A 20,889-nucleotide genomic window follows, 5' to 3' on the forward strand; every position below is an offset into this window, starting at 1 on the left:
TTATTTAAAAACCGCAAGTTTAGGCGTTCAATTGGTCCTAACATTCATTAGAAACATCAGATTAAAATGATACAGCGTTTCGATACTCGTCATAAAGTACATTGGCTGCATCAATTTGGTGAATTTTATATGGCAAGCACAATTTTTCTAAATTTTTAAATGTTAAAGGAAAGTTTAAGGTGCTGGACCAATAGTTATCTACACATTTGTTTGGGTCAAAAATATGCCTCCACAAGGTGAATGATATGGCAAAAATTAAGAACATTCCAAATCAAGACACATGACAGTCATTTTTGGGGGAAGATGTAGACTTTTCCCAACATAATTCGAGGATTTAATTCCCAAACTTTCATTTTTCATTGCGCCTGCATGACCTATAGTCAAGTAGTTTTCACAGCTAGAATCACCAGCCACAGACGCTTTGTTCAAAAAACCCAGGTTGGTTTATAATATAATCTATGAAATTTGATATGTAATTTGCTTGCTTATTCTTGATATAAATGAACTACCCTGATATTTGGTTCGGTACAGAGGCACGCAAAGTAGGTTCATGGCTGGAGGAAAGTAACCTTCATGTCAATGAGATTCACGACAAACATTTTCAGCAGTTTGCAGTTCTGAGGGAATTTTTGCAAACCGTAGGATCAAAAGTCTGGATATTTATCGGTCAACATGGTAAATAGGCTGAAAATTAAATAGTTCATATTCAAGACAGCGATGACTGACACCATTTTTGTGAGTGAATAAATGCAGGCTTATTTCGCGTTTGAAGTTTTAGTGGTTTACCACATTGCATCTTAAAACTTTATACATATAGTAAAGTCCGCTGCACAAGGCACCGAAAAAAAGTTTTTTCCTCGTGAAAAACGTTTTCGATGTGTCTTGTTATGCCGTGTGCAGCGGACTTAACTAATCTTGTTTTATATTTTAATAACTTAACGTACCGGGTGTTTTTTGTCATTTATATAAAAAAGCGTGTTCATGATTATGGATAGTTGGGTTTGTCAAAATAAATTTAAAAAGATAAGTTCTAGTTATTTGTGGTTAAAAGTTGGTTTGATTTTCAGGTTTTCATATCCCCATATTTCACACGAATACAAAAGGATCGGTTTAACCATAGAACCACACAGAAACTTGCTCACTTGAGTAAAAGACTAGCTCAAGGAAACATTTTTAGGACCTTGTTTTGGACGTTTTCGTTATTTCTGTGGGATTCGCTTTAAATTATGCATGGCTACATCCCTGTAGCATGTGAATTAAGTTCCAGAGTAAATTTCCAGACGGCAGATGAAGGCAATGACATAAGTTAGGGGACCCTAAATACTGAAACAAAAAATCCAATCAAAACGTCTACTAAGTTTATTCTATAATACAGTGGAACTTCGTAACAGCTAGGTTCATGGGACCAGAAAATATGTTCGTTATTACCGATAGTTCGTTTCGTTATATCCAGTATGAAATTAATAGTTATCTTTCTTACTTGGGACAAAATTCTATATTTGTTATATCCGATGAGTCGTTGTTTTCGAGTTTGCTATAACGAGGTTCCACTGTAATGCACGAATAACTGACGAGGTAAACTTAGCAAAAGAGTTCAATATAAGTTCCACAAAGCTAAACAGTTCAAATATCAAAACGATACAATTTATTATAAAAAAAACAGAATTATCGGTTTTCCACTTAAAGCATTATTAAGGAATGAAAACTAATACAGCGTATCAAAAACATATATAAAAAGAAGCGCTAATTAATACAATCTTCGATAATCTTCTGTACAATATTTCTCTCATGCACATCGGTTTTCGAGAATTAATTGATGAAATCGTATACCAGTAGCTACAGCTTGTTGGACGTCATTAGTCTGAACAGGAGGCATGAAAGAAGGCATGTGAGACCATCTATCTTGGTTTAGTAATGCAAGATAAAAATTAATATTGCATTAATATATAGCATACTGACCCACTACCTGACTCAGCTAAATAACTGCATGTATTCAAAATAATATTGAAAGAGTTTTTTGATACTTTGGATGTTCGTAGTAATCGAGAATGGGTGCGCAGCGGTAAATCAAGTATTCGTCTAATGGCCGTCCTCCATGCCTTAAAAATGTGTCATACATACATACAAGTAGACATCAGTCCATTGGTAATACATTTATGAATCCCTATAAGTAATCTGTTTAAACTACTAATAATATATATATGTACATGTACATGAATTTAGGCCACAGGAGGACCATCTCAGGTCAGTCCAATTCTGATGAGCCCTTGAGCGATACAAATGTAATAAAAATATCAAGATAATTGATTAAAGCGTTTTCAAAATCTCCCTTCAAAACTTCAAAAGTGTGTAAGTGCTAAGTTCAGCAATGCCATATTCCCAATATGGACGGATGGATGAATGCGAAGATAGACAACGGATGAACAGTGAGCACAATAATCTGGTGGGACTTAAGTCTCAAGTGGGCTAAAAAGGAAATATCCTGATGCGGACGTGATTTCTATCGACAAAATATTACAACCATTCACAGAGGCTCTTCGACTTTGACATTCCGTCAACGATATTGGATAACACTTAACGACGTATGTCAGCAGAATTGCTGAGAATCTACAAATCAACTTTTAAGTGGCCTTATATTGTAATTTTCAATCTTAAAATTTGCCAATCTGTTGTACCGCTCAGCTGTATTTTTTCCTAACGTCGCAGCACAGACTTCATGAGCTTGGTTATCACTGATACCAAAATATCTTGCCACCAGGGATCTAATTATGTGTATCCTTATTCTTGCACGTACTGATGAAGAACTGAAAGATGAGAGAAATCAAATAAGAAAAAACTTCATATCTATCTATCCATATATGTATAAATTTGAATCCTAGATCTGTACCTAACAAACACATTTGAGTGAAGACAAAAATTTAAATACATTGAACTGGTATACCAGTCATACAGGGATTCAGGAATTGAAATTTTAATACAATCATTTACAAATGCAATGAAATACCTACCTTAATCTCTTTTGAAGAATTTTGGATACTAAATGAATTGGTGCCATGAATGGAACTTCCATTTGTGAGTAAGAATACACCATTCTGAAAATGATAGTTTAACGGCTTTAAAGCAAATATTTGTACTGTTGACCCAACTGTATTTTGAAGGTTAAATTATTGGAGGGTTGTACAAACAAACCGTGAGATATAATGTTTTATTCAATGATGTTTTAATATTTGAACTTGAATACCGAGTGCAACATGCTCTTTCAGTAGTACGAAACATTGCTTTACCAAAATAATCTGTGAGAGTGTTCAAATATTTATGTGATTTGAGTAAACTTATATTGGATGTACTGTAAATTTTACAAAAAGTGACTCAGCAATCAGTTGAACGACACAGCTGACATTATTTTCGACAACACCAGCACCATACGCATTATCAGACAAAATATTTTCCTCCTGCAAGCTGAATGCATAGAGCAATTATCTTTATCGTTAAACAATTGCAAATAACAAGAGAAACTAAAATTATGGCACAAATGGGATGTCATAATGATATGAATTTCTCTAGAGTCCATCAGATGATGATTACATGAACTTGGCACCTCCATTTTCTGCCTTAAGCTTTAGATCAGAAATTCATAGAAATTATGGATGTTGATTATTAATTCATCCATAATATGGGTCGCTACTATGGTCAAGATTCAGATCTGTATTAAATCCCTAGATGTACATGAGCTGATGTAAATAAATAAATAGAGAATCTTGACTTTCAAGTGCTTTTTTTCAAAAATTAGCCAAATCGATCAAATTTTCAGAATCTCCTGTCATGAAACTTTGTTCTTACATGCTTGGTAGACTGAATATCTTCTCAATATCATATCTGAGCTCAAGGAGAACCTGAAAGTATAATAGAGAGTTGAAGTGGTGTACATTTGAAAGTCCTATAGACATATTAACGGGACACCATGCCACTGCTCAATGGGATCAAAATCTATGAAAGACTACAGCAACACCGTCTGCTGACTAGTTGAAACCGATATGTTTAATGATCTTAACTAATATTCAATAATAGAAAGTAGGAATAGAAGATCTATGCTATACTGAAGTTGGCTATAGATTAGCCATCTGAGGGCTCAAGACATATATACTCACTTTCCCATTGCTGCGATACAAATATGACAAAGGAACCATTCTTGAATCGTCTACATCGTTTTCATCATCAATGAGTTTATTCAGCTTTTGCGAACAAATCATACATACAATGCTATCAGACATTCTAAATTTAATGAATAAATACATAACATGTAAGCATCAAAGAAACTGAATTTACAAAATGTAATGTTAACCATGAACTTAAGATTAATAACCTCGAGCTACTTTTGGAAAAACAGATAATACACGCAGAAGTAATGGACAATCTGACCTCTTCCTTGACCTAGAAGAAACAAAAGCAAAGAGACCAAATTAGACATTTCTGTAGAATAACTACTGGCAGGATCAATTTGACAATTATAGGTTGATGCTATAAATGATGGACAGTTTGTAGTAGTACGTATATATGATTTTACCTGATTATAAGCACTGAGCTTTGTTTCGACGATATGTATGGGACATGTGTATGTTCTAATCAAATGACAATCTTTTTCTTCCAGACCGACACATCCAGGATGAATGAGCCATTTACAACTTACATTCGAACATTCCATAACATGATAGTTGCTATAAAATAAGAAGAGAGTTAGTTTTTGAATCTATGGAGTGAATAGTTTTCAATTAAGAATTATTGATATCTTCAATGTATCATATTCAGTAACGGTATACTGGTTTGAATTTCATACAATAATGAAGGCAAAAAGAAATTATAAAATGAAATCCTTTGATTCAGAGTTTAAGTGGTTTTGTTTCAGGTAAAAAAGAAATAACATATCTTGCAATGTAATATAATGCAGTTACGTATTTTGTATTGGTCTTGACTGGAAGTACAACCATAATAAGTCACATATAAGCTATGTGGGGGGGGGGGGGAGATTGTAAGGTGAAGCACATGTGAGAATGAATAAAGGGCTAATATGCGCCATGAGTGGTGAAGACCTCTGCAGATCCAAACACAACATTCTTCAAGGGTGGTTCATTCACATAGACATGTAGATTAAATGATATCATTAGGGCGTTTTTAATATACAATTTCAACAATCAAGAACCTTTGGCATTTTATACCAACTCCTAGCTTTCTGATGCATAATTTCAGTGAAATTTTTGGCTCAGTCATGTAAATGTTGACAATAAAAAGATGTGCTACATCTTCAAGTCAATCAAGATCAAAATTACTGCAAAGATGACAAAACGTTCCAACTTCACCACAAGAGTCATCATTATTTTTTCGGTAATCATTTTCCCAAAAAGCTAGTTATCCATTGTTACCATTCTTTCATGTTCATGCTGCTGATCACTTACTCATTTTTCTGTGCATTACAAAAGCACAATAATGGACGTTTGTTGTCTTCATCCGTTAAATTACGCAGTATATCGAAATTTTGCCTTCTTTTCTGGACATTTGTACGCTTTAACTTCAGACAAATGGGGTTAAATCATTAATAAAGCATACCATACCACTATCAATTTCTATTTTCACAACTCATGCGCATATGGCGCTTTATTAGATTTTTCACATACCTGGGAGACCGTTCGATAAGTTCTTCTTCTAAAAGTGGACAAAATTTTCAACAAAAGAAATAAAATAATGTATTGATTTTCAAAGTCATTGATATAGTGCTGTGTAAGGATAACCTTGTTAGGAGATACTTAGCAATGCTGACCGATTTCCAAGGTCCAGAGTCTAATGATCTAGTTTTCTCATTAATGCTATAGCAAAACTCAATCAATGCTAGAATTCGTTTATATTTTCCCTTCAAAGAATTCACCCAAATTACTTAGTGATAAAACTTAATATCATTTTTTAAGTCAATGTACAACACATCTGGTTTTAGGTATCAATCCTGCATACGTATGTTGAAGCATGAATGTAAACCATCTAGTTTGAAGAGTTTGTTGAGTTATTGATTTTCTATAAATTTGATTAAATTTACTACAATTGGTATCCACTGCACAATTAATACTTACTCTTTACAAATTTTTCTTTTTTCAATATGTCCATCATCATTGTTCTGTTTCTTATTTTTCACTGGTACTAGGCTAAAAGAAAAATACACAATACACTGGTAAAAAATGAAATGGAAATATATGTGTAAATTAGTTTCAAATTTGTTGATACATTTATGGCATGCATCAACTTACAATTCATTCATATTTAACTCATCAAGCTGATACTGCATAAAAAAGAAAGAATCAAACGAAGATCATGTTCAAATGCAAATCATCTCAAAATACTCCTTTGATAATAATAATAATGATGATTCACATTAATATGTTACAGTGCAAAAAGCATTCAGCAAAACTTTGATAGGAACAGCAAAAGTAATATGTCTATAATGACTAAATGTATTAAATTCAATTCCTATTATTAATTTGACACAAGAATGAATGATAAAATTGATTGTTAAGCGCCATATTTCAAACATTCTTTCATATGGATCTGAAGTGTAGAACACATACACTAATAAAAACAGAAACAATTAAAAACTTTACCTCATTGACGATTTGATCAACACAATGTCTGATCTCTTCGGGTACAGTTAAGTCATCCCTAAAATGGTGAAAAGTCATCAATTTAACTATCAACTTTAAATGTTCCATGATTAGGATAAATAAAGTAAGATATTTTCCTGGCCAAAAACTTACAGCATTTCAAAACTTGTTTCCGATGAATCCGAATCGTGAACCGCAAGGGACTGACACTGTAGGCAAATGAAAATGAACCAGGGGTCCAGTGACACCATACCCACTTAGTGAAATGCATTGCAACCTGACAATTTCAATATTCAATGCCCCTGGTAAATATGTATAGAAACCAATGTCCGCGAAACTCACCACAAACATAGAATAAGTCATGGGCTACAATTTTACGTTTTCTGATTGTGTTTTACAAAATGTGTAAAGGTACTAATATTATAGGGAACATTATCAAGTATATTATAGGGATTTGAAATGGTTGCATTAAAATAATCTTCAAATATAATGCTAATATCTCACATTTAATCATCAACATATTTCAAGTTCTATGTACAGGATATTTGTATTTAGTTACAGATCACATAAAAGACTTTTCTGTTTGTCTTATTAACTGGTTAACAAACGTTTGCTAATTATACACTAGTGTCTCAAACTTATCATAAACTTATTCAATAATAATCTGTAGGTAGCTTTCATTAACACCATTGACTATATTAGTACGTTATATGTTTGTAAAATGTAACCAATTACTTACGTTTAACTGTTCTGTATTTTTGTTCATAACATGATTATTTCTAAAAATCACAGATTGATATCAAATACATGTAATTCTTCTTTAGATGATTGAAAGCGAAAATCACATCGAATGACCAATAAGACATACTATATAAAATATGAATAAGATGTAGAATGCAATGTAAACTTACTCGCATGACTTTCCTGAGTGGCAACTAGCTGTACAAATTACACCCCTCTTCTTACACAGACATCTTAAAGTCGAGCAATTTGCTTTGCAGTGGCATCGGCTAGCTGGTTTCAAAGAGTGTGACATTGCCATCGCAGCTGTTCTTATCGGCAATTTGGGAACTGATCCCCACCCAGCGACAGGAATATCAAATTCCCCAACAAACCGTTGCAGCACATCTGCTCGCAAGGCAACATCTAAGACTCCGTACTTGGTTCTAAAAATGAGGATTAACAGAATAAAGAATAGAGCTGTTAAGACTTTGCTTTACGATTTATGAAATTATCTGACAAACCGTATTATATAAAAGTTTCCATTCTTAAACTTTTTCACTTGGACTACCACACCAGGGAGTCTACGTAGATCTATTTTGTGGCGGTCTTGCTCAGGAATTTTCACCGTTACAAAATCCCCAACTTTGAATATTAGTTGTTCTTTGTATCCCCTTTTCAACATCATTTTTGCGCCGTTTAAGGAGGCAAGGTTAGCAGCCATCCTAATTTTTTGGTGAGCTTCCTTAGTTGCTAGCTCATTAGCAACCTTAACTCTCTTTATTGGCAGCTCACTAAAATCAAATCCCTAGAATGGAAGTGGTGCATTGGTTAGCCAGCTTAAAATAAGGCCAAATGTAGTAAGTAGAGTTTAGGTTATAGCAAAGTGACAAGTTTTGTGCATTGTTAAAAAGGCTTACTTGCGAAGTGGTTGAGGCATTTGGTTCCATCTGAAAAAAGTTGAGTGATATACAGATATGAAAATTGGTAAACACTGCACTTGCAATAAATGTCAATTTTCTGACACTTGAAAAATTGTTAATTTTTTAAATATACATCTCTTAGAAATGCCACAAAGTTTACATTAATGAAATACTGTAAGTATCCCTTTATAAAATGCAAGTTGGCAGTTATCTTTTCTCAGGACAAGATTTCAATGAGCCTTATTCTGCAGGAGACGAGATAGACATATTTGTATTTAAAATTAAATCGAATATATACACAAGATAATCAATCAAGCATGTACACACCGTAATATCTTCATCACTCTGAATTGTTATGGCCTATGAAAAAGAATATGGATTACTGATACTTGTTAAGTATTATAAAAAAAACATGCATTAAGATAATATCTACAGCCTGGCTCTGTTTACAAGATGTTGATTAATTTTGAAAGGTATTTTGACTTTGTGATACTACTGTATTTGAAACTTAATTTCTTACTACACCCTACAGGGCCATAGGAACGAATTGTGGCCCATAATGACGGCGTAGCAGGCACAAAGCACTAAATGGTCATAAAATTTTGAAAAATTATATCATTTAGGTACATTCTGAGTACTTCCTGGTTGAAATTAGGAATGATATAAGCTCACAGTTTCACCATTTCTGCCACTAGGTACTATGGAGACCTACCCTAGGCATGTAGGAAGTCATAGGCAAGAGTCAGAAAATGGGGGGGGGGGGGCATGGCTCCCCGGTTCCTACAGCCCTGCCCTAAAATAGATTTTAGTGAGTATTAGTACATACTTCTGCATTGCCCTCCTCTTCGTCATTATGTTCATTTGACTATAATCAAATACAATTTCTTATAAGGACTGAATAATGATATAAATACCATTTGCTGAAGTAACTACAAATTTTACCTGAAGTGCAATATTTGGGGGTTTTTACCCATACACACATTCATAGGGGGTACATTTTATTCGTGTGGAATACGTAGTGTTGATCATATCTAAAGAAGCAAAAAACATTGAGCATATAGGGGAAGCATATTATGAATTAATCAAGATATCGTGTTCAATTTTACTTACACATAATTCGTGGTAAATAATGATGCCATGGAAATTCTCCTTTACCAGTGAAAGACGCTTTGAATGAGGCAATTTTATCAGCCACGATACGATGACCCCGTTCTACTAAGCCCTGGCTCTGGGGATGACGAGGTCTACCATGGACAATTTTACAGCTGGAGGGCCATTCAGACAGAAGATCACCCAGTTCCCGGTCAGAAAATTCACCTCCATTATCACATTGAAGAATTTTGGGCAGCCCAGTAAAACTGAATAGGATCCTGAGAGCATCTTTCACATCAGTCGCAAATTTCCCCTTCAAGGGCCACAGAAAATGAAATTTGGAGGCATGGTCAATAGCATGCAATATGAAGCGATAACCTTCTGTTTCTTGACGTTGCATATCAATCAAGTCAACCTGAAATGAATATACATGTATGAATTAACGATAATAGTACTCAGACCTTAAATAAAAGTTATGTCTTACCTGAATTCTTTCGAATACATTTTGGCTAATGATCGGAATGACTGGGGCTCTGCCAGTTTGCGATGATTTCAGTGTGCACACTTTGCATTTTTTCAAGGTATTCCTTACATGAATTCGAATGACACCGAAGTAGTTTTCTTGAACCTGAAAGTTGATCTTTTGAATAAGTGATTAAAGATATGATTAACTAAAACCTCAGGGAATAATTTTACCTTTTTAAATGTAGCATTCTCTCCACCATGCCCAATAGCCTCGTGACAGGATAATATGATTTGATCAAAATCTTCCAAAGGGATAACTCTGAGTTTCCTTGAAACCTGAAACAACCCATTTGGAGCAAATGAATAACTTCTGTACATACTGCAATAAAATGATATTTTCCATGTAAGATACGTACATCACTTTTGCATGGTGCAACTACATTCTTATCACCGTTTTCCTCCTCTTTTAAAGTAAAACCTTTGGTTTTGACCTGCAAAATAAGACGAAGCATCACTTCATAAATCAGTTCTATTATGAGAAAATTGTAGTGATACAAGACGTCAAGCATTCACAACGAGAACATTTACCTGATGTCGGAATTTGGCTAAGCTTTGGCTGTTGGGAAAATAATTCTTAACATCTGGATGCATTGGGTTTTCAAGAAACTGTTTGACAACATCCAGATATTCTTTATCCATAACTGAGCTATTTTTGGCTAAAAAATGAAACACCTCTATTCACATTCATACATAGGCCTAATGCCTTATGAAACCAATCATTTTAATTTGTGGCCTAGCAGTAAGGAAAAAGATTCATTCCCACCAGGAAATCATTTCTGATTTTATAAAACAAAGGTATTTTATAAAGCAAAGGTGAGAATGTATCTGAATAACCCATGCTATCTTAGCTTACCTCTTTTTTTCACATCAGATCTTTTCACATCATCTGTAATTCTGTTATAAAATGAATGAAAATTTATTGTAGCGAATAAATTGGCCAGCTTTTAGTCTCAAGTATCTTACGTAATAAAATGAACAATTTTGTATCCTAAAACAAACTGAACCATAAAGCGAATCTTAGGTTTAACCACCAGCATTTGTGGGCATTGAATAATATTTTGTACCAATTGTGCTCTTTTTTTAATCAATAAAGTTTTCTTGGTTAAACTAGTTAAACTGACAACTTCGAAAAATATTTGACAGCCAAAATTTCAATATTCAACACCCCCTGATGAACAAATACAGCAATAGATGAATGACACTGACTTTTAAATGCCATAGTGCCAATCAATTGAGCATATATACCATAATATTCCATGGTTAACATATAGCAGAAGCCATCGCCTTCTAACTCAACATAACCATACCATATCATGGGCTACCAATGTGCAATTGATTGGGTTAACAAAATATGCATACGTACCAATATAAAGGGAAAATATTAAATTTAATATCAAACTATCCGTGGTGGGGAGAGAACAAAAGACCACAATTCCGAGCAAGGAGATGTATCCTACGATAATGCAGTCAATTATTAAACATTAAGACTATCAAGACCTGTTGAAATTTTTCCTGAAAAACCTTTTAGAATATAATAAGTTTCATAGATAGACTTACTTAGATGATGCTTTCTTAGCAGAGTCATGTGCTTTCTCTGAATGATCTATAGGATTTGTATCTGAAAATCTATCATTAACATGGGATGAAATTCTAGTTTTCTAATGAGCATGTCTCAGTGGAAACGTCATTTCTCAAAACATACTTATCATCATCTGGCATGTGATCACATGACACAGAAGCTTTAGTGCGACTGTTTGAGGCCTATCAAATATAAAATGTAGAGGGTTGACAAAACTATAAACTACATTCAAATATGGATGCACACAAGTGAGTTCAATATGGATGCACACAAGCGAGTGTAAGAGGAAAAAAATCAAGGGCTATAATCTTTAAAAACTAGGTGCGCAATCAGAGTACGTCTGGAACCAGTCCAGTCATTCAACCAAATGCAGCAATGAACATCGATGAAACTCCATGAACTAGAGGACTGCAGATAAAAGCATCGGTAAATGACAACAATGCTTAGGCCAACACATTTTCAGGGATTTTTCACATGCTCTTTCTTCTTTCTCACGAAAAGGTCAGACTCTAAAAAAAGAGCAATGTCTTTAGGGGGGTGCACGTGCCCTCTGCGCAAACCCCTGGATCAGCCGCTGACATATCTATATGTACGCACATATAGTGATTGTCCCTATGGTGCCAGTGAAGCCAATGTAGCATGTCCAAAATATCAACGAAATCCTATGCGCCAGAATCTAAAGGCTTCTTCGTCAGGGCGTGGCTATCTACAAGGGTCCGCCATCGTCAAACAGTCCCGGGGAGTGGTAGTGAAAAGGGAAAATGTCATCCTCTGAAGGTTGATGAATGAATAATGGCCGACTCCAGGAATAAAAGGTCTAAAAGGGGTAAACTAGTGTCCGAGATGAGTGCGAAATCTTTCCCAGGTGACTACATTATCTAAATGAAGTCACTTGACCAATCAGGACGAGTGTCTGCCAGGTACTCAATCAAGTCAGGGTCCTTGACAAGATACAAGATCAGTCATCCAAACACCGGCTCCTACTTCTCTGGTCCTCGGAGGTGTAGTGTCATTCCAAATGCCTCCAGCACATCACTACTGCAACCAGCCTCTTTGACTTGCCCTCACTTACTATGGTCTCACACATAAAATAAGCAAATCAAAAGAGAATTAGTCTTGAAAGATAAACAATATGAATAATGAGAGAAATCTCACAATAGATTCAGCCAAAAATGTTAAGTTCTTGAGTAAAATTCTATATACATCGGTATAATCTGATGATGGCTAATAGTATTTAGCATATATGTTGCTCAAAATATATACCACTTTGCTATAGAACTTTTCATTTTGGGCTGATTCTATTCTGGGATTTCTCTCGTTAGGCATTGGCTTCCTCCTCTCCTGACAGTGAAAACGAGAAGAATTATAAACTTAACATATATCGATTATTATTTCATAGTTAACTTGTTCATTTTACAATTTTACAAATAAAATATGCGAATAAAAAAGAATACAATTCATAAATGAGTAGAGAACTATACATTCATCTTAGTTTAATAATCCTATGTACATATTGCACATGACTGGATACAAGTAGGCCTAGCCTACTGAAATTTAGCATGATACACTACATCCTCGCACTAATAAAGTAGAGTAAAATGGGCCGCCAAGTTCCACAAAAAGTTTTAACTCTTAAATCGATTTAATTTCTTCATTAATTCAGTTTATCTTTTTTTGATCGATTTTGGCTTTAATCCTTTTTGTGAAACTGGGCCCCAGATGGATGGAATAATTAGAAATATACGTACCCGGTAATAACATTCTAATCCTTAGCCATTACATACAATTTCATAGCGATACAATAATCTAAAGGTGTGAAAATGATCAGACTCCATTGCAAGATTCAAGATTCAAACAAGTCACACTGATCTCCACATGAAACCGACCATTTTCCGACACCCGAAATACAACATCTAAACCTACAACTCATAAACACATACAGGGGCGGCTGGGCGACGTGTAAAATGTTTCACATACCTGAGGATCGGGTTGGTGTGAATTATCTGCTGTAGTCCTTGTCTGAAAAATAATATTTAGACTCATTACAAATATATATTGCATCCTAAATTCCAAGTTATGACACATTTTTAGAAAAATCAACGTGTAAAATGTTTCACATACCTCAAGATCGGGTTGGTGTGAATTATGTGCCGTAGTCCTTGTCTGAAAAATAATATTTAGACTCATTACAAATATATACTGCATCGTAAATTCCAAGTTATGACACATTTTTAGAAAAATCAACGTGTAAAATGTTTCACATACCTAAGGATCGGGTTGGTGTGAATTATGTGCCGTAGTCCTTGTCTGAAAAATAATATTTAGACTCATTACAAATATATACTGCATCCTAAATTCCAAGTTATGACACATTTTTAGAAAAATCAACGTGTAAAATGTTTCACATACCTGAGGATCGGGTTGGTGTGAATTATGTGCCGTAGTCCTTGTCTGAAAAATAATATTTAGACTCATTAAAAATATATATTGCATCCTAAATCCTAATTACCGTTGTATCGTGCATTACTGGCGAGTTTAACCCTTAACCTTCTGGCAGCAAGATCATTTGCATGTTGATGAAATTAAACTTCCGATTTTTGAAAGAGGGGGTACACTGGGTGGGGTCATTTTTGGGGGCCCAGCGCGAAAAGTGAAATCACTTCCGGGTTCAGATTCACGAGTATAGGCAGTTGCCATGTCTTAAGAGGCTCAACGCGCTGCGAGGCGCTTGTGACATAAAAACAATCTTTTAATGCGAGATAGGCCGGGCTATTGACTACAGTTGCCTACGGCAGATCCCCAGTGTGTCGACTCAGTAGCCTGCAGCAAGTTAAGGGTTAACTACATAAAGTTGAATATTATATGACAAAATAAGAAAGAACACATACTGGTACTTTTATATAAAATAGCATGTAAGCATTCTGGGATAGGACCCAATCCTTATTGGCTCTCAATACCTAAAATAAAGATTAAGTTACGTTATATTGTGCAAATGAACGGAACTAACTTCTCTGTCCTCATTTGATATTATGACAAAAATATACAGGATGTATGCTTGTTTTTCATATAGAGCTTCTGTGGTTCCAAAGGGTTTGTCCGCAGCGATTATTTTATGATAATAAAACTTTTGAGTCACTTTTGCCTGTAATTGCACATTTTGCATTGGTTTTTTTTATATAATGTGACAGAATGGGCATGAACCAGATTAAAGAATTAGGTGCTGCGTCAGAATGGTGATTCGCCATAGTTATCTGACTCATGTTCAAGACATAGCTGCCAGGTGTCTGATGAATAATCAATAAATGATAAAATATTCCTGGTTGCAAATGATCAATGGATTTACAGTACCTTACTGTCATTTGTTTCAAACCATTTACCATCAATATCGCAAACAAAAGATATATAATGTCCTCCTTCCAAAGAAGAGCCTTGATGAACCACAACACTGCAAAGTTTAAAATTCTGAAAAATATGTGACAGTGTTATTTATGTGCAGTATTCCTAAAAAACTAGAATATCTTCAGTAAATGAGCATACCTCGTTGTGGAAGCTAAGAACTTCATCAAATCTCACAAAATCATTTCTTTTTTCCAATGTCTTACTGAATCTTAAAAGGACAAGACAGTCTATTAGTTATAACTCCACCAATTAATTCTAGAGATACTGTTCATACCGTATGCCATGCGTAAAATACCATTCTACAGGGTGCCTCAAAAAATGTGTTTTCAGTTACACAAAAGCAGTTTAAGCAAATTGACAGATTAAGTATTTACCTGTTAATTTGAATAGCTAAACATTCAGGAGCCTTCAAAGGTTTAGTAGATTTCCTTGCAACCTTTGATTTGCAATTTCAATGAAAAATGATGGAAATGAAATCATAGCTAAAAGATAATACCTATAAATATGGAATCAGTACTTATGATCACTACATGAAATAAACATAACAAACTCACTGGGAACACTCATAGTCATCCAGTTCCTCACTACAAAAATATGAATTAAGTAACGAGACAAGGGTTGTGACTCCTTTTCCTTTATCCTTCTGAAATACAAAGAAAATCTCAAATGTCATATAGGAACTATTTATAGGAAACATATAGAAATATTCAGCGGTTTAAGGGACCAAAAACACAGCTACACACCCCAAGTGATAGACTGAGGTTTGTGAATCCATCAGTTTGTGTTGATTCAGTAGAACAGGATCTACAGATGACTGAAAGAGAAAGTCATAAAATATTCAAACAGGGCTTACTGATGTGAAAATTAAGTGTAGTAAAAATGAATGAATCATTGCTTGAAAAGCTTTGCTACTTAAAATACCTTTTGTTTGAAGAGAACCATGGAAAAACTTAACAATCCGTTTAAAATCAGAACTGAAAAAATAAACACACATTATATTCATCATCTATCTAGCCTCAATTTTTTGATAACTATAAACATAATTGCATTCGTTCATTCGCTCGTTGCTTCATTCATTTTGTTTACCTTGAATTTTCATCTTCAATTCTACTCATCCAACGAATGAAGAACTCATGGGCATCACACCGACGTCTTGAGTAGAACCCTATATCTAAGATAAAATGGGGTGAAAATCAGTTTGGTTCAGTAAAGGAAAGTTGAAGAAAGAAGTGAGAAAGAAGCAAAACCACATTTTTTTCCAGTTCACCACGGTTGTGTATGAACACCAAACCATCCAGCTCTTCATTATAGAACAGATAGGCAAGGGTCTCATTCCTCGAGACATCACCTACATATTTTGATCATAGTAGTGTATAACATACATGAATAGCATAAAAGTCATGAAGCGAGGCAACATATATAAAACAGAAAACAGATGAAATAGGAGTGAAATATTCAATTTGCACTGGTCATTGTGGTCACCTCAAAGTCTTCAGATACAGAAGCAAGTGGCAATGAGGCTCTAGTCATTTAAGACCCTACTCAAAATTAGGGGATACCTATGGAATTTCCAAGAAAATAACGCCTATGTGACTGTCATTGGTTTGGCAAGAAATCATACTATAATTAAATATCATATCAAAAGTGTTTGATACAGGCTATTCCTAGTATAAGCCCATCTGATCACTTTTCCTGAGATAGGCACATAAAATGTTTTCCTAAATCGCTGCAATAAGGTGAAAAAAGACTTTTGGTGCAACCACACAACTAGGACACCACGCCTACTGGCGAAATGCTTGACAATCTGAAAATAATCAAATACCACATTATTCCGTTATTCGCCTGGTGATCATACTCAGAAACGAATTATGTACCTTGAAACTCACCCAGCACGAATTTCAACACATTATAATGGCAAACCATAATCACTACCATTAGGAAGCTACAGGTCTCAGAATTCAGGGCACAAGTGACCTTTTTTTGTCAAAATATCAAGGAACTTCATTGAAGCATATTCAAGATTTCCCAGCCAGCCATCTGGAATTTGATCAAGCCAGTTTTTGGCTCCAGATGCATCTAAAGTAGCTATTAACCTAACATCAAAACAAACCATTGAAGCATCAATTACAGTTCAATTTTCCACAAATTACTGGGGCCTGTCTACAAACAATGAATGAAAAGTGAACAAATTAGGCCCGCTAGGATTTAAGTCCCAAGTGGGTTAAAAAGCATTTGCATTGTAATGAGACATAATCATGTGGATTACTTAATACTTAATACCCTGAGATGAAGCCTATATGTGTAGAGTATTTACATAGACAATGTGAAGCAAAGAAAATTGATGAAAAACAAATAGGAAGATTATATAATATACCAACCATTTTGCCATTATTCTGTCAGGAAAAGGAAATTGAAATATAAACATTAGGTCAAAAACACTTTAATTCTCAAATTACACAACTAATCTAGTTTACGAATTAGAGATATTTTATTTCAAATGACTAAAAATTGCAGTATAATGAGAAATTTTGATCAAAGTAAATACTTACTAGGCAAAAGACATTTCATGGCACTAGGATTCACTACATGACTAATATTTGCTGATGTACTTCGCAGAACTAGACACAGATCCTCCAGTGTCTGGGTGAAATTATCCTGCTTTACCCCTAAATCAAAGATGTTATGTTTCAATTCTATGAACAATAGGAATGCTTGGCTGTGAGACGATTAGACAAATTAACTATCATCCCACCCTTAAGGCTGGCTTGAGGCTGATTAGCGGGATATGAGATCCTCCCAGTTGCTTCCCTGCTTTTGTCCGGTTCCGCTTACTGGCAACTGCACTGGATCACATGGTCATGAGCATTTTGAGGATAGATTTAAATTATTTTGAATTGCGAAATATATTTCCAGTTGAAAAGCAGTTTCGTTAAGACTTTTATCTTTCTGATTCTGTTTTGAATACAATGTGTAAGCGACATCATATAAAGATGGCCGCTCACTACGTAATTCTACCAATTTCGTTTCTAGATCTTTAGTCCAGTCAACTGCAATGCTGGACGTTTGGTTTGCGTTTGAAACTACTTGAAATTACCGGTAAATATTTGTGACATGATACAAATGACACTAATGTAACAATCAAAATTTGTACTATGAACATTCGGTCTCTAATTGGCTGGTATTCCTGCGCTCAGTTCCATCGCGTCAAGTCAGGAGAGGGAGGTTGTCATACATATAGGATAACATATATACCGGTACCCATCCTTTATATGGGCTAAGCATAAAGTCAAATTATGGCTCCTCACCGAAATTTGATGATGATGATTAGGCCTATATATCCAATCATAGAACTCATCATGAGCTACAATTTTGCAAAGTGGTGACAATTTTGCAATTGTGGTAAAAATATGCCTAGGTAACTTGACTAAAATTGAACCGATATGCATTAGGCTATTCCTCAGGCATTGATATTCACAGGGCTCTGCCCCAAATGACATCCAAGTCAAGTCACGGGGCCGTATATTTTGGTGCAGCTGAAAAGTAGCGATACTTAAAATAATATATATAGATGATGATAAATATTTCAGTTAGATATATCATAATAGCATAGGCTATATGGTATCTATAGTTAGTCTGAATACCGGTGGTCGTTTCACGAACGCCAGTTAACTTCGAATTCGAAGGTGATAATTAAAAATTCCTCGAATTAGGCATAGATCATTTGATGATTAAATCTGTTTCACTAACGCAAATTAGCGAAAAATTAACCAATTCAAATTATCTCAGATAATTCTGAATTAGTTGCCCATAATGCATTAGTCCTATAACATGAACAAGGTTTCATTCATATCGTAGGATTTTTTGGTTGTACAATGAATTGTATAATTGATCGTTCCGTATTTTCTTTGCAATTCTTTCTCCAATGAGATTTTCAATAGGCCCTAAATCTAAAAATGTGTAGGTGATATATGATAAATATCTTAATTTGCATTTTTGAAATGGGCATCGAAAATTAACCTAAAAATTTTTATTCGAATTGGGCAACTAACCCAAATTAGAGGCTTAATCCCTGTATGTAAAACCGGGCCCAGGGAGTTAGGGTTAGTTTAAGGGTGCGTTTTACACTTAGAGAGATGAAAGGGTTAGGGTAGGGTTGAGATACGATACGTTGAATGCTATATGAATTGAAAACTTACAGCCAGATTGCAAGAACGTATTTTATATTTATATTTAGAGGATATATACACTGGTCCGGGTTCGAATCCCGCTCTATTTTCTCTAAATCTGTTCAAATTTTCTTGAATTTTCAAAGTTTTGCATTTGCGCAGCATCAATTAGGCAATCAAAACAAGTCATTGGAAAAATGACATAGTCTAATAATAAGAAAGGCAGCCAATATTTTGCCAATGCGGTATTATTCCTCTTAACACTATTTTGCCAATGGCGCGTTCTGAATGACTAATTGCGGCTGCATAGGAAAGTTTGGAGAACAGAGTTAGCCTAGACAAAATAAGAGCATAGACTAGAGTGGGATTCGAACCCGGACCACCAGATTACTGGCCTAACGTCTTTCCACTAGAGTAGACCACTGGGCTCACTGACAACTACCCGTAATTTTTCACTACAGCCTCACCTTTACCAAAACTCTATGGGTAATAACGGACACTTAAGTGGCTAAACCTCACCCTAACCGGCGCGATTTTATTGTTACATTTCATAGCCATTGGGCATTGGCAAAATAGCATATCGCTGTGGCTACTCGTACGGATTACTCTGGAGGCTATTCATACGGAACTAGGATCTGTTTCACCAAGAATCTTAGTGTCTGATGTACCACAGGATTGGTTACACTAGGATCGTAGAGCGACGGAGATCACTGGTGGAGACAACCACTGCCAGTGCTGGGTGAAGGATCTGTATCCTAATAACTGTCGCTGATTGGCCGATAAACGCCCGCCATTCAAGGAAAGTGTGGAGAATATAGTTAGAGAACAATAGAGTGGATCAAGCGAGACTCGAACCTGGGCCAGTAAATAACTAATGTCTATTTATTAATGGATGAGACCTGTTTTTCTGGGATATTTTGCTTACTTTTTGGGATACATACCTCATTTATGTCTTAACAGAATGCCAAAAGTCGCGGACAACAACTGAATATCCGATATATTTCCAGTTCTGTACAAATTAGATGGATTGGCAAAAAGACTCCTTAAGTCCAGTTGAATGAGAGAGAAAATCCTCCATTTTGTGAAATTTCTTGAATTTTTACATTGTCACCATGCCTACAAAATGAAGTTATTTTTCTTGTGGGGTTTCAACAACTTAATCAGGGTGGCGTAGGCATGGTAACAATGTTCAAATCTAAGAAATTTCACAAAATGGAGGATTTTCTCTCTCATTCAACTGGACTTAAGGAGTCTTTTTGCCAATCCATGTAATCGGTACAGAACTGGAATAATATCGGATATTCAGTTGTTGTCCGCGATTTTTGGCATTCTGTTAAGACATAAATGAGGTATGTACTCCAAAAAGTAAGCAAAATATCCCAGAAAAACAGGTCTCATCCATTAATAAATAGACATTAGCACAGCATCATACCACTGAGCTCACTGACAGTCAGCCGAATGTTTTGACTAGCCTGACCGTACGAATAATTCCACAGTAATCCGTACGGGTGCGTACGAATAGCCTACGGAATTATTCATACAGGTACGAATAGCCTACGGAATTATTCGTACGTGTCTGTACGAATAGCCACTTGGTTTACTAAAATAATGCTGCATTATTGGCAAAATATCCACTTCCATTCTTTAAAGCCTTCAAAATGGGCTTTATATATACTTACGACATCTACTATTGAAAAGCTCCATTGAATTCTGGCTTTCTGCGGACTTTTTAGAGAACACTACTACAGTTTGAAATGTTCTGCTTCACACTTAACCGATTGAATAACGCTGTTCATATAACAAGACTGCCCATAATTAGCAAGACCACGATTCACCAAGAATCT

At 35.2% G+C, this 20,889-nt stretch overlaps 3 protein-coding genes across 3 annotated transcripts; all 3 read right to left on the minus strand.

The window, feature by feature from the left end:
• Nucleotides 1-3,332: 3,332 nt before the first annotated feature.
• On the minus strand, nucleotides 3,333-4,798 carry LOC141909137 (uncharacterized). The gene is made up of 5 exons (XM_074799523.1): nucleotides 4,565-4,798; nucleotides 4,364-4,431; nucleotides 4,149-4,272; nucleotides 3,841-3,893; nucleotides 3,333-3,459 (listed from the first exon to the last, which is right to left on the minus strand). Exons 1-5 carry the CDS (start codon nucleotides 4,700-4,702, stop codon nucleotides 3,333-3,335), a joined length of 510 nt encoding a protein of 169 aa, XP_074655624.1. The 5' UTR covers nucleotides 4,703-4,798.
• A 1,314-nt stretch (nucleotides 4,799-6,112) lies between these two features.
• Nucleotides 6,113-9,244, minus strand: LOC141909138 (uncharacterized). The gene is made up of 11 exons (XM_074799524.1): nucleotides 9,227-9,244; nucleotides 9,111-9,149; nucleotides 8,612-8,644; nucleotides 8,282-8,311; nucleotides 7,886-8,169; nucleotides 7,553-7,807; nucleotides 7,381-7,420; nucleotides 6,795-6,850; nucleotides 6,642-6,699; nucleotides 6,291-6,322; nucleotides 6,113-6,188 (listed from the first exon to the last, which is right to left on the minus strand). The coding sequence occupies exons 4-11, from the start codon at nucleotides 8,309-8,311 to the stop codon at nucleotides 6,113-6,115; spliced, it is 831 nt and encodes a 276-aa protein (XP_074655625.1). The 5' UTR covers nucleotides 8,612-8,644; nucleotides 9,111-9,149; nucleotides 9,227-9,244.
• Nucleotides 9,245-9,386: 142 nt separating this feature from the next.
• Nucleotides 9,387-12,061, minus strand: LOC141909140 (SCAN domain-containing protein 3-like). The gene is made up of 9 exons (XM_074799525.1): nucleotides 12,041-12,061; nucleotides 11,604-11,662; nucleotides 11,459-11,527; nucleotides 10,755-10,795; nucleotides 10,430-10,557; nucleotides 10,258-10,332; nucleotides 10,073-10,177; nucleotides 9,861-10,004; nucleotides 9,387-9,791 (listed from the first exon to the last, which is right to left on the minus strand). Exons 1-9 carry the CDS (start codon nucleotides 12,059-12,061, stop codon nucleotides 9,387-9,389), a joined length of 1,047 nt encoding a protein of 348 aa, XP_074655626.1.
• Nucleotides 12,062-20,889: the final 8,828 nt, after the last annotated feature.

The sequence above is a fragment of the Tubulanus polymorphus genome, chromosome 7 (genome assembly GCF_964204645.1).
Source record: "Tubulanus polymorphus chromosome 7, tnTubPoly1.2, whole genome shotgun sequence".
Taxonomy (NCBI): Eukaryota; Metazoa; Nemertea; class Palaeonemertea; order Tubulaniformes; family Tubulanidae; genus Tubulanus; species Tubulanus polymorphus.